This window comes from Moesziomyces antarcticus, assembly GCF_000747765.1.
Source record: "Moesziomyces antarcticus DNA, scaffold: scaffold_v10001, strain JCM 10317, whole genome shotgun sequence".
NCBI lineage: Eukaryota > Fungi > Basidiomycota > Ustilaginomycetes > Ustilaginales > Ustilaginaceae > Moesziomyces > Moesziomyces antarcticus.
The window spans coordinates 546,566-559,256 of NW_014639009.1; the positions used below are offsets into that span (position 1 = coordinate 546,566).

At 59.8% G+C, this 12,691-nt stretch overlaps 5 protein-coding genes across 5 annotated transcripts; 3 read left to right on the forward strand and 2 right to left on the reverse strand.

Moving 5' to 3' along the window:
- Positions 1 to 148: 148 nt before the first annotated feature.
- Positions 149 to 1,993, forward strand: PAN0_001c0199 (uncharacterized protein; the record flags this gene model as incomplete). Its single annotated transcript, XM_014803818.1, has 1 exon — positions 149 to 1,993. One exon carries the CDS (start codon positions 149 to 151, stop codon positions 1,991 to 1,993), a length of 1,845 nt encoding a protein of 614 aa, XP_014659304.1.
- Positions 1,994 to 2,074: 81 nt separating this feature from the next.
- Positions 2,075 to 4,123, reverse strand: PAN0_001d0200 (E2 ubiquitin-conjugating protein UBC4; the record flags this gene model as incomplete). The annotated part of the gene is made up of 6 exons (XM_014803819.1): positions 2,075 to 2,979; positions 3,248 to 3,311; positions 3,416 to 3,477; positions 3,561 to 3,626; positions 3,732 to 3,791; positions 3,874 to 4,123. 6 exons carry the CDS (start codon positions 4,121 to 4,123, stop codon positions 2,075 to 2,077), a joined length of 1,407 nt encoding a protein of 468 aa, XP_014659305.1.
- Positions 4,124 to 5,056: 933 nt separating this feature from the next.
- On the forward strand, positions 5,057 to 6,610 carry PAN0_001c0201 (uncharacterized protein; the record flags this gene model as incomplete). The annotated part of the gene is made up of 1 exon (XM_014803820.1): positions 5,057 to 6,610. One exon carries the CDS (start codon positions 5,057 to 5,059, stop codon positions 6,608 to 6,610), a length of 1,554 nt encoding a protein of 517 aa, XP_014659306.1.
- Positions 6,611 to 6,901: 291 nt separating this feature from the next.
- PAN0_001d0202 (ferredoxin reductase-like C-terminal NADP-linked domain-containing protein) lies at positions 6,902 to 7,879 on the reverse strand (the record flags this gene model as incomplete). The annotated part of the gene is made up of 1 exon (XM_014803821.1): positions 6,902 to 7,879. One exon carries the CDS (start codon positions 7,877 to 7,879, stop codon positions 6,902 to 6,904), a length of 978 nt encoding a protein of 325 aa, XP_014659307.1.
- A 910-nt stretch (positions 7,880 to 8,789) lies between these two features.
- On the forward strand, positions 8,790 to 11,816 carry PAN0_001c0203 (uncharacterized protein; the record flags this gene model as incomplete). The annotated part of the gene is made up of 1 exon (XM_014803822.1): positions 8,790 to 11,816. The coding sequence occupies one exon, from the start codon at positions 8,790 to 8,792 to the stop codon at positions 11,814 to 11,816; it is 3,027 nt and encodes a 1,008-aa protein (XP_014659308.1).
- Between the last annotated feature and the right edge of the window lie 875 nt (positions 11,817 to 12,691).

Consider the following 12,691-nt stretch of genomic DNA (forward strand, 5'->3'; position numbering starts at 1 on the left):
GTTCTGCGCGACCGTCATCATGCACAGCAGCACAGACGCGCAGCTTGCTGAGCCGAGTGCCGAACAACACGGACCCTGACCAATCCTCCGAATGCAAGCCTCCTGCCACCATTTGGTCCGCAAGCATATCGGTACACATATCCACAACATGGCGGCGCCAGACTATCGCTATTTGCAGGCGTGGAAGCGTCCGTCGGCATCCAAGTCGGCATCCAGCTCTGGACGTGGATACGAGGGCTCGAGCTCGTACGAAGTCATCCTCCCCACCACGGATGGCGACACCGCCACGCCGGCGTCTGAACCTGTACAGCCTCCAAAGAAGGGCAAGGAGAAGCCACAGCAGTCGGCTTACCAGGTCAGACTCGATACACCGGGTGGCATCTCGTACGCGCCGGACGCGCTCGCTCAGCACAACTCGACCAAGCGGCTGTTTATCCCAGCCACCCTGCACGATCGCGATGCCAAGGAGTACGACTTTGCACACGAGATCAGATCGCGCGATGCCAAGGATTCCAAGTCTACGACAGCAGCGCCAGTCGAGCTCGACGAACAGGGCCGCACGGCTGCACAGGCATACAAGGAGAGCGTCGAGCAAGACGCCCCAAGCACTGTTTCACGCAATAATGAGGACGGAGACAGCGTCAAGCCGTTTGACATCCCTACATCTTCAGAGGAATCCGGAAGCAATGATAAGAAGCAATCGCAGGAGGGGGCCCAGCTGTCCAAGGACGACGCTGCTTCCATTCTGACTACTGCCACTACTCGCTCCGTGCAGTCCAAGATGACTACCCTCACACTCGCGGCGGAACGCACAGAGACTCTGCCGAAGAACGTCACTGCGAATGCCATCGCTGCACCATTCCGACCGCCTCCTTCGGTGAGCGGCGATGCAGCGCACGCTCGCACACCCTGGGCGGCCACAGGTACCTGGACCACGCACCGCGCTCTCGACCGGCTCACAGACAAGGAGAAGAAGCTGGGCATCACGCAGTTCGAAGAAGCGTCCGAGGGGCGCGTGCCGTCTTCGTACGAAGCGAGTCTCTTTCCCTCGGCCGACACCGCATCGGATGCAGCAACAATTCGGACGCTACGTGCCGGGGAGCTCCGTGTCGAGGACCTGTTTGTTCCGGATCCGCGTCCGTGGCGTCCGCTGCGGTACGTGCGCAAGGTCGATCCGCGCCAGATGCTCGTCCTATGCGCTGGCGCCGCGCTGACGCAGGGGCAGATAGCAGCGATCCAGCTCGGCAGCGATTCGAGCTCGGTGCTCACCACGGATCTCGGCGGACGGTCGTCGGATGCAGCGTCCGTATACAGCGCGGTGCCGACCAACTTCTCTGTGGAGGCAACGCGCAAGGCTATGTTCGCGTCGGGCAAGCTACCGGACTACAAGGCGTTGGAAGCGCAGCTCAAGTCCAACGCCATCTCGGCTGCTGTTCCTGGCGAGGCCGAGGAGAAGCGCGCCGGGCTTGGGTTTGTGTATTGCCCGACGCACGATTCGCGCGCACGTCAGCCGGCCTACCGGCGCACTCCCGAGGTCGTGGTAGAGCAGAACTTCTCGCGCCGTCTCGAACGTCCTCCCGAACTGTGTCACTCGACGGTACGCCGTGCGGGGTTGCGTGCAGCGCTTGCTGCCCTCGAGTTCCACCGCTGGGAATCCGAGGGATTCGACAAGATCGTCATTGCCACGCATCACGGCTGGCTGGTGGACGGCATCAGCCGATGGATCTGGGAGTGGCGCCACAACAGCTGGCGCATCATGGCCGAGTCGCCGCTCGGCATGATCGGAGAACAGGTGCCTGACAGAGACCTCTGGGAGCTGCTCGACAGGGCGGTGAGGGCGTACGAAGAGATCGACTGCACCGTGCGCTTCTGGAAGATCTCCAAGGATCAGAATGCGCAGGCCGTCCAGCTCGCCTCCGAAGGCGCGTGCAAGGACAACCAGCAACCTCAAACCGTCAGGTGGACCAAGAAGAAGGTCCAGCCCAGTATATAGGCCGTCCGCAACCACAGTACAATCGTCGCGATTGCCTTGTTCGTGCTTTGTCTTGTTGCGATGATTCGCGAGCGGGAGAATTTACAGACGGACAAAGAAGAGGCGGGTGGGGAATACGCTGCTGAGCACGGCGTCGTAGCGAGCCTTGAGCGTGCCTGAAATGGCCAATCCACCGCGCGCGCCCATAGGCACCAAAGCAACGAGGCTGGTGAGCAGAGCGAAGGCGAGAGATGATGCAAGCAGTGCGGGTCTTGGGCGCGAGCTCCCCTTGCGCCTCGAAGCGGGCTTGATCGTTCTGAGCAGGGCAGGGATGGCGAACGAGGTGTGGACGGCGAAAGCACCTATGAGCACAGTATATGCTGTGGCCATGATGATTTTCACGCCGGCATTGGGGTGCGAGAGGGTGTGCGCCACGAACGAATAGTCGAGCTCTGAAGGCGAGAGGCTCGATATCGGAGCCTTAGGTGACGATGGGACGATTCGGTTGACCCATGCATGGTGCAGCACAAATGGCGCAAGCATGTAGCCCGACGCCTGGGCCACACTCAACCTTGCACCGCGCTTGGGCGGCTCTTGAACCACTGCCGTTTCTTCAGCCTTGAGATCGCGTGTGTCTTCCGAACTTCGGGTCGAAGCTGCGGTGGTGAAGCGTGTGACGAGGCGTTTTGTGATTCCGGCGAGCAGATGCGTTGCCAGGGCTGTCCAGAGCAGAGCCTCGCCCAGTGCGCTCTGGTAGGCGACACGACCGAGCAGCATCCATCGTGACACGGCGTCGACGCGGTCGTTGACATCGCCACCCAAATGAAGTAGCCCCACCAGGGGCGCCGATAGATGCACCACGCCGAAAGCTGTCAGTGCAGCGGCCGATCCAGTCTGCACGCGCGTCAGCACCGACAGCACCCGCCGACGTGTGGCAGCGGGCATTTGGACCTCACCAAGGCGCAGTCCGACTCGATGCAACACCATTCCCAGCCAAGTCGGTGCCACTTTGTCGCGGTGGTGTGGATCGCAAGAAGAAACGCGAGTGTTCAGAGACTAGGATCACCGAGACCCGCATGAATAACAAATACGCGTGCTCTGTGCGTCTGCCAGCCTCGCTGCCGCATGCTGCATTGGACATCAAAATCTCGACAACACGAAACATCGTCCCTTGGCCGCTGCACAGCCCAAGCGATTCAAATGACTTGGATTCTCTGATGACATGGGGATGATCAAGGTCCAGCGCGGATTGAGCGCAGGCCAGGGTGGTAAAACATTGCTTCTTGGCAGAGACATTGACAGTAGGGGGCGGTGACCTTGGATCGAGATGCGCGTCGTTCTGACTCATGCAGAGGCGTACTGAGTGCGAAGATTCGAGTGATGAAAGGGATAGAGAGCGTCAGCATCGATGTCAACGAGCATAACGATCCCTGTAATACGCACCTTCTTGGTGTACTCTTGGGCGGTCTTGTTGAACTTGGCGCGGTCGGTGTTAAAAAGTTCGGCTGTTGGAGTGTGCGTGCGGGACGGTTGAGGCAGAGTCAGCAATGTATGGCGTGCAAAGGACTTTTGCTCGTAAAGTACGTACCGATGGAGGCGACCAGCGCATCGTCCGGGTTCGGCTCCTCGAGGAGCTGGAGTATGGAGAGCAGGACTGAATGTAGGCGTGCAGGGCGGGTGCGAGAGAAGGGGCAAGCGGGTAAGTTGCTGGTGGCTTGCAAAGTAGGTCGAGAGGATGCTTCGGAGCAGAGAGACTTACTTGTGACGGCCTTGGTGCTGGGCTTCCACGCCTCGCTCTTGATGATACCGACGCAAAGGTCTGTCAGGGAGAAAGAAAGCAACGCGTTTCCGTCAGCGTACGCCCATCGAAGCGGTAGAACAGCAACGATGCTGGTACTCACTTCCTGCCTCATCAATGTTGGGGTGGTAGATGCGTGTGCTGAAGCGCACTTTGGGCGACTTGAACGGGTACTCTATGGGGAAGTCGACATCGACGAGGAAGGTGCCTCCGGCGTATGGGCTATCGGCGGGGCCTTGGAGCTTTGCGGTCCACTTGTAGATGTTGTCTTCCTTGGGCTCTACTGTGATACCTTGGACAGGCTCCTTGGTGAGGTCGCCGAGCTCCTTGGCGATACGTTTGGACGAAGCCATTGGCGCGTGCGTTGTTGGTTTGCTGTGCTGTTTGTTTCCTTGGTGCTTCAATCGCCTGGTGCTCCAATCGATGCGTGCGGCCACGATCAGGATCCTAGGCGTGTTGCGGAGACAAATCGACGCTCGGAAGCGATTCAGAGGGGTACTTCGAGCGGTATGGTGGAGAGAGCGGGTAGAGGCGAGAAGCAAGGTGCGGGCATGAAGATGCGGACTCGCGTGAGTTGGCTCGCGGGTCAAAGCCGAGCGAGCCTTGAGCCATTTTCCGAGTCAGCGCTGCAATCTGAAAGCGTGACTTGGAGAGGTCTGAGTGTTGTGTGGAGGCGTGTTGCTTTCGAAAAGAGCTGTGTGCTCGTCCGGTCTCACACTAAGATTCCTGGCGGTCCGCTGCCCTCCCGAGGTCACATCAGAAACATGTGAACAGCTGCTTGCGCGAGGAGGTGACCGTTCGGTGAGGGAAGAGTGAAATCTTTTAATAGAATGTTGCTGTGCAGAGCGGCAGAAGCGTGCAACGGAACTTCCGATGATATCACCCGTTGAATGCTGATTTCCATCGAAATGCTGCTGCCAAGACACGCAGAGAAGGGACGAGGGGAAGCTGTCGAGACTTGGCGCCCGCCTTTCTGCACAAACCTCCACTTGACGCCTGCCTCGAATTGCTGCAGAGTGGCCCCAGCGCAACGCCTCCCCGCAAGCAAGCTGAGCTTCACGAAGAAGGACGCTGCTCTGCACCGAGCGAACGTCGTGGCAGTGCATGTAAGCGGCAAAGGCCGGTGGCCGCCCGATGCTGCATCTGAGCATGGCCGGGCTCCCCGACTGGGCTCGCGTAGCGTCGGCCCGCGAGAGCTTGTGCTCCTGTACGAAGGTGTAAACGAAACCACGTCTTAACTTTTGTCTTCAACCACCATCATACTGGACATCTGAACTTCTTGCATGATGTCGTCTTCCGGAACAGACCAGTCCTCCAAGGGTATCGAGCTTCTCAGCATTGCCGATGCTGTTGCAACCCAGGAGTACCACGGCGAGACCGTCGGTTTGGGCGCGGGCAAGCTACAGGCTCTTCTCGTCAGCATCGAGCTGCACGACGCCGCCCAGCGTAGCTCGAGCGCCTCCGCCAAGCAGCCCGACTACTCGACCGACCTCTGGCTCGTACTCTCCATCGGCGACGAATTCTCGCTGCCCATTGCTGCCACCCAGACCATCGTCCCTCAGCGTACCGCCACGCAGACCTCCTACGAGCTTCCTTCGCCCGAGCTCGAAGGCGCATCCATCAAGATCAAGCTGCCATCCACCACCAGCTCGTCGGACATCACCCGTTTCCAGCAGATCCTTTCTCAGTACGCTGCCTACCAGGACGATGACCGCTCCGATGCAGGCATGATCGAGCTCATGGACGAGGACGGCAAGGTCCTCGGCGTCATGCAGGGCAACTTCACCATCCACGAGGCCGACGCCATGTCCGACTCGGGCAACGAAAAGGCGCCCGTGCTCATCGACCTCCCTCCTGAGCCCACCAGCGACAGCGAAAAGCAGAACGTCGACATCGACGTCCTTTCCGCTGACGAGAAGCGCGACTGGATGATTCGCGGTGCCGACGTAATCTCACGCACCATCATCAAGACCTCCGAATTTGTCGGAGGCAAGATTCAGGGCGCCGCCGACTCATACATGGCCAAGAACCCCGCCGCAGGCTCGTCCGGTACCACCACCCCCAACAACGAAAAGACGGACGACGGCAAGGCGCACGTCGCAGGCAAAGACCCCGTCCGCGTCGGCCCCAAGACCCAGGCAAGCGTTCGCCAGATTCACCAATGGTCGGGACAGGCGGTACAAGTATCGTCCAAGACCACTGGCGCCATCCTCCGCGTCGCCGGCAACGTTGGCGACAAGATCGGCCAGAAGACCGGCATCCAGCGCAAGGTGCACGCCGACGGCACCTACGGCCCTGCTCCCACCGGTATCCGAGGCTTTATCAACCGCTCGCTCATTGCCGCCAACACGGTGCTCGATGGCATCGACGCAGGCGCACAGACGCTGCTTTACACCAGCGGCGAGGCGGCTTCCAATGTCGTCGGTCACAAGTACGGCGAAGATGCACGTCAGGTCGCCGAGGGCATCAGCCGCACAGGCAAGAACGTCTTCATCGTCTACAAGGACATCCGCGGCGTGCGTCGCAGCGCGCTTCTTAAGGCTGCCAGGTCGCGTGTTATGAAGGCCAAGCTCGACGACGGACGCGAAGTCACCGTCCGCATCGACGAGAAGGGCAATGCGGTTGCAGACGCCGTCTCGCCCGCACCAGGCTCCTCGTCGACGTACGAAAAGGCACCAGCATCCATCTCGGACAAGTCGTCCTACACCACCGCCTCCTCCACTCCCACCCACGCTGCAGACCCACCTTCGTACTCCACCACCTCGGCTGGCTCCGCATCCACACTGCCTCCCCCGCCCTCGCATCCCTCCACCCGCCGCTCACCGAGCCCCAAGAACTAGATCCCTGTTTTGACTCGCCTGTCGCACACCTTCGTGGAATCTGCTTCTAACTTTGGAATCACGCTGTGAACACGCACGGAGCCGCACATGATTCCTTTCGGTGAGGTTCATTTTGCTATTGCTTGAGCGACCTACAAAAGGCCAGGCGGCCGCTGAGAGAAATTGATACAAGTGTATCTAAGGGGGAGAGCGTGTAGCTGTAAAGACGTGGAGTGGGCGAGGGATTGTGTCGGTGGGTCAAACACATCGCAGCGGTACAGCGGCAACATGATGGAAGCCGGTAGAGGCCGATTAGAAGCAGAACACCTGGTCATGGAGCTTGCTGACGGTACGAGGAGCCTCGTATCCGAGCTCGTCCAGGTGCTTCTTCATGGCGTTGATCATGGGCGGCGGGCCGCACATGAGGATCTTGATGTCGTCGGCAGGCTTGGGCATGTTCTTCTCAATAGCCTCCTTGGTGACAAAGCCCACACCGCCCTTCCAGCCGGCGGGCGCCTCGTTGAGGAAGTAGTGCATGCGGAACTGGTCCTTGTGCTTGGCAGCAAGCTCGTCGAGCTCCTGCTTGAGCAGGATGTCCTCCTCCTTGACGTTGGCGTAGATAAAGTCAATCTGCGTCTTGTCGCTAGGGTTCTTGAGGACAGCACGGATGATCTGCAGGCAGGGCGTGAGTCCAGTGCCGCCGGCGATCATACCGAGGTGGCGAGACAGGCCAGGCGTGTACTGCATCTGACCCTTGGGGCCCTTGACCGAGATGAGATCGCCGATCTTCATGGAGCCGATGTACTTGGAGATGTTACCCTGCTCGTACGACTTGACGACGAGGTCGAAGAATCCGAGGTCATCGTCGGACGACGTCGGGGTGTAGGAGCGCATGACGTTCTTGCCGTTGATGTTGGCCTGGATGGAGATGTGCTGTCCGATGGGGAGGCCGAGGATGTTGTTCTGGCGCGGCAGCTTGAAGCGGTAGAGCGCCGTGTTGGGCGAGAGCGTCTGCTTCTCCATCAGACGGTACTGCTGCCACTGGGTGGGGTTGAGCACCGGCTTGAGCTTCTGCGAGTCAAAGTAGAGCAGCGCTCCCACCGAGAGCACAAGGCCCACGATGAAAGCAACAACGACGTTGATCTCCATTGGGTTGGTGGCGGCGTCGTAGAACTGCAGCGGTTCAAAGTCGGGGAAGACGTATTTGGCCGTAAACTTGGTGGCGGCGAGGCAAACTCCAAATGTGACCAGGATGGAAGAGACAAGGACGACTTGTTCTACCAGGACCATGCAAATGGAAGGAAGAGTGCGGTGGATGGATGATCCACGGCTGTAAGTCTGCGGCGTTCGAAGCGGTGATGGTGGTGAGAGATTCAGGTCGTGGTCCAGCCCTGCACCTCACTCTTCTGAATCTGGAGATGGGGAATTGGCGGCGGTTGCTGGGAAAAAACGGCTGGCTGGTGCGGGCCTCTCCAGGAAGGCAAATGGCCTGCAGAACGCTGCCGCGAAGATTCATCGTCGTCATGGAGCCCAGCGGGCAATTTCCAAAAGGGCTTCCACCTGGCGCCTGAGCTGTGATAGCGTGCCTCGATTGGCTAAGGGAAGGATTGATCTTGTGCGCCTCGTGGCCTCGTGAAAACGGCGTTCCGATCGGGGCTGGATAGATTTTCATAGCAGAGAAAAGCCTAGGTGTAACACTTTCAAAAATTCACCGCTCGCCGCTGGGAACGACCAGGCACGGGCCAGGCAGACGACGCTGCTGCTGCCAGATCGATCTAGCACGCGAGTCGGTCTCACCTTGGACCCTCGGATCGGAATTCGGAAGTGCGGCGCAGCACATGTCACTCCGCAGGGCTGTGCCGCTCAGTTGAAGAGGTGGAGCGGAGGCAACGCTTCATCAGGGGCGAGGTGGGTCTGTGGCGGAAAGCAGGAAAGCCAATCTCACCTCGCAGCGTTGCACAGCGGGGGAGAGACAGCCAGCCAGTCAGCCAGCCAGCGCCAGAAGTGACCGGTGACTTGCTTGGGTTAAGCTCCACCCCTATCTCGAGATACCGCCCAACGTCCTCTTACAACCTTACCATATCGGCTCGTGGTCAATCCTCGCCTCAGAGGCTTGGTGTCGCATCACTACAACCACGATCGGAGCCATTGCCTCGCGCATCATCCTGACCTCACCTTATCTGCTGCGAACGCTCTCGTCATGGACTCGCTCTCGTCGCTCGGTGCGGCTACGACGCGCAAGTCGGCGGAGCACATCTCGCGTGCCGCCTCCAGCAACGGCTACTACTCGGACGGCACAGCATCTTCGGCCGCCGACGTCTCGTCCTCGCTCCTCGAGACCTTCCGCACCCTCCTCACCGAGGTGGACAGCTACGTCACATTCTACGAGGCTCGCATCAAGCTCGAAGAAGACCACATCAAGAATCTCAAACTTTCGCTCGAACGACAGAAGGAGCTCGATGCCAAGGTCAACTCCAAGATCGTCGGCGACGTCGGCCTCATGGCGGACGCGCAGCGCTATCCTGGGCTCAGGCGCGCTTGGCTCGAGATGCGTCAAAACGACCAGCGCGAGCTCGAGTCGAGGTCGTACATGGTCGAAAATTGCCGCCAAAGTGTTCTGCTGCCGCTCCTCGCCTTTCGAGACTCACAGGAACGCATCCGCAAGCGAGTCAAGGAGGACCTTCGCAACAGCCTGGCTCAGTACGACGAGATGCGCGGCGCCAACCTTCCCAAGATTCGACGTGCGTACGAGAAGAAGGCCGAGGAGGTGGAGCAGCTTCAGCTGCAGGCTCAAGCGGTAGAGGATCAACGCATCTTGCTCAGCACAAAGACTACCGATCCACAATCCACAAATCACAGCCGGCTTCCGTCTTCAGGCGACTTTGATCCCCTGGCAACTTCACCTCCAGCAACCTACTCGAGTGCCGGGGCCCTGATGCGCCGCAAGAGCAGCCGTCGTCATTCGCGTCGCCAATCCAACGCATCGGCCAAGTCACTCGGCGCCTCAGCGCGAGGGGCGGACAGCTCGGACGAGAGATCGACCCTGGGTTCTCCACCCACCACCGAAGCCACGCTGCCCTCCCTGTCAACTTCCCCGCCCAGCCCGAACAACGAAAAGGCCAAGCCCAACTTCTTTGACGTCTTTAAGTCGCGCGAGGGCTGGGACGCAGCGCGCAAAGAGGCTCCCAAGAAGCTTGGCGCCTTGATCACAAGGATGCGCGAAGGCAGTCAAACTGGCCCCGGGGGATATGGGGCGGGTGGTACGGGAGACGGCGGTGTGTCGACGCCGTCGATGAGCGAGACCCTCCTCGGAACCTTTGGTGGCGCCAGCAACAACCCTTACAAAGCCACGCAGACCCTTGCTGCCAAGCAAGCTCGCGTGAAACGTGAGATGGAGGACGCCGACAAGGCGTACCGCAAGGCCATCTTCGACCTCGAGACGCTGCGCCTGCGCAGGCTCCGGACGATCAAAGCCGCGGCAGCATCGGTGGTCGAGTGCCGCTCTGAATTGGCTCTCACCGCACAGGCAGTGTGGCTGCAGTCGGAACGCTCCATGATTGTGCTGCACAATAAGGGCAGCGGCCTCCACCAGAACAGCGAGGAGCACGTTCAAAGCGCACTGAGCCACTTTGACACCGAGCTCAGAGCGATGGAGGACAATCTGCCGGGCATCAAGACACTCGAAGACAAGAGAGTATCCTATGTCAACTACTGGCACGGCGAGCTCAAAAATCTTATCTTCGGCACGCCTCTGACCGACTACCCGCTCACGGTGCCATACCGCCTAAGCGACACTGTCGCCCCGCCTCTGATCGTGACCAAGTGCATCGACTTTATCGAGAAGAACGCCATCGCGCTTCCCGGCATCTACCGCATTTCGGCCAAGCAGTCCAGCGTCAAGCAGCTCGCTGTGGCCATCGAGAAGGACGAGCTCGGCTTCCAATTTGATGCGGCCAAGGACGAGCCTGCGGCAGTGGCAGGCGTCTTCAAGGACTACCTGCGTCAACTACCGGAGCCAGTGCTGGCCATCCCCTGGGCCGAGCGCATCAAGTATACCCACGAGAGGCAGGAACACATCCGCACTGGCTTTGCCGTGCTCAAGGGCAAGATCCGCCGTCTGCCGCCCATTCACCAGATCACGCTCAAAGTGATTGTCCAGCACCTCAGCAAAGTCGCCCAGCACGCCGATCAGAACAAGATGACGGCGGCCAATCTCAGCGTCGTCTTTTCGCCGTGCCTCTTGTCCGAGGCGGATCACGAGACGACGAGCGTGGCGGCAGCAATGGAAGAAGACAAGACCATGGAGGATCTCATCCTGTACTGCAACGACATCTTTGACCTCAAGACGGCAGGCGCTCCCTTGTTGCCACCGATCTCGTCGAGCCGCAATGGCGAGCTGGCCAGTGCGGGGCAGAGTGCTGCAGATGCTGCGTTTGCGGCCTCGTCGCCGATGAGCGAGACTGGCGTCGACCTCCAGGCCCCATCGCCGTCGGATCTACCGATCGTCACTGGGAGCGCGAATTTGAAGCGGAGCAACGCCATCACACCTGCCACTGCGACCAGCACCGAAGGTGCGGGTATTATGTCTGGTCACTCACACGCCAGGAGCACCAGTGGTGGCTCGCTAGCAGACCTCGACGCACATGCGCCGCACGACGGGTTTGAGAAGCTCGCGCACGATCGCTCAATCTCCGCCGCTACTCAAGCCGCATCGCCTCGAGACCTGCCCCGTCTGCACACCAGAAGCAATTCAGCGGGACAGGCAGGTGGCCACGTCGAGCGAGCGGAGGCATCGAACAGCGCTATTGTGGCCGGCTCAGAAAAGCACGCAGCACTGAGGGCTGCAGTGCAACGTGCCGACACGGATCCCAGCTCCGGCAGCGGCCAAAATGCTGCCAGCACGGGCCTCGACTCGACAGCGCGAAGCGGCCCTGAGGGTTTGCAGCCTGCTGCATCGGCGAGCACGGGCTTGTCAGGCGAGGAAGGCGAGATCTACCTGGCGGCCACGTCGGCCATGTCGCCTTCGCCGCTTACGAGCCAGGCGAACGGCCCGTTGACACCGGGTCTCTTGACGCCAGCCACGCTGCGCTCGCCGCTAGACTCGGTGATTGATTCGGCACAGGCATCGCACGGCCACCCGACGCCGACGGCTGAACAGCAGGATCCGCACCAGGAGATTGCCCATGCCAGCTTGTCGGTCGACCCGGAACATCCTGTGCATGTCTAAGCGCCATTTGCTGTCAGGTTAGGTCCCATTTTGGTGTGAACGAACAAAGATACCACAGCATTCCGTAGAAGCATATAGCAGAGCATCAACGCATCGCAATCAGTCTGAATAGGTAGCTGTCTGTGCTTGACATCGTTCCATGGGTGGAGAGGCGCAATGCGTTCAACTGTGATTCTGCAGCGTGACGTTCTGAAGCCTGCATTGTTCGCTCGAGCTAATCTTCTGCAGCCCCGTCTGCTGTGCATGGATGAAGTGGGCAAAAGACGACGAATCTACGCTCGGACATCACCAGATGGCAAATGTGGCGCTAGGAGCAGGTCGCAGCGCTTCTTCCAGTCCTCGAGCCGCCTTCTGTCATCTGCCCACTCTTGTCACTTTGTCGGAGGAGGTCCGATGAGCGGGCTGATTCTTGACCCATCACGTCACCATCACGATGCTACTGAGGGACGCAGCCGGATGCCATGGAGGCTTCTTTCACGAGACTCAAAACGAACCACTTAATGACTAGGGAGTAGTAAGAGTGGAAGCTTGCTCGCGCACCCGGCGACTCGTACCGCTACAGCAATGCTTTTTCCCGACCAGCGAGCAGAGCCTCTCGCGAACAGCCGACAGTCAGGCTCAAGACTATTGCACGAAGAAGGGCGCGGGCAAGCGAGAGGGCACAGCAACGAACAGCAGGCAGAGAGCCACAGTCCCATCTTCGAAGTCTTCACACGGGCCAATCCACATCCTGGAAGCCTGCTCAGATCAGGGCGCAAGTATGGCACGACGGCGTTCAAGCGAAGGGCTGCTTCGGAAGCACTGTCTACTAGCGGGAACTCGAGGATATCGGCAAGTCGGAGGTTTTCATGGCTGGGCAGCCGGCGGTCGAGCCG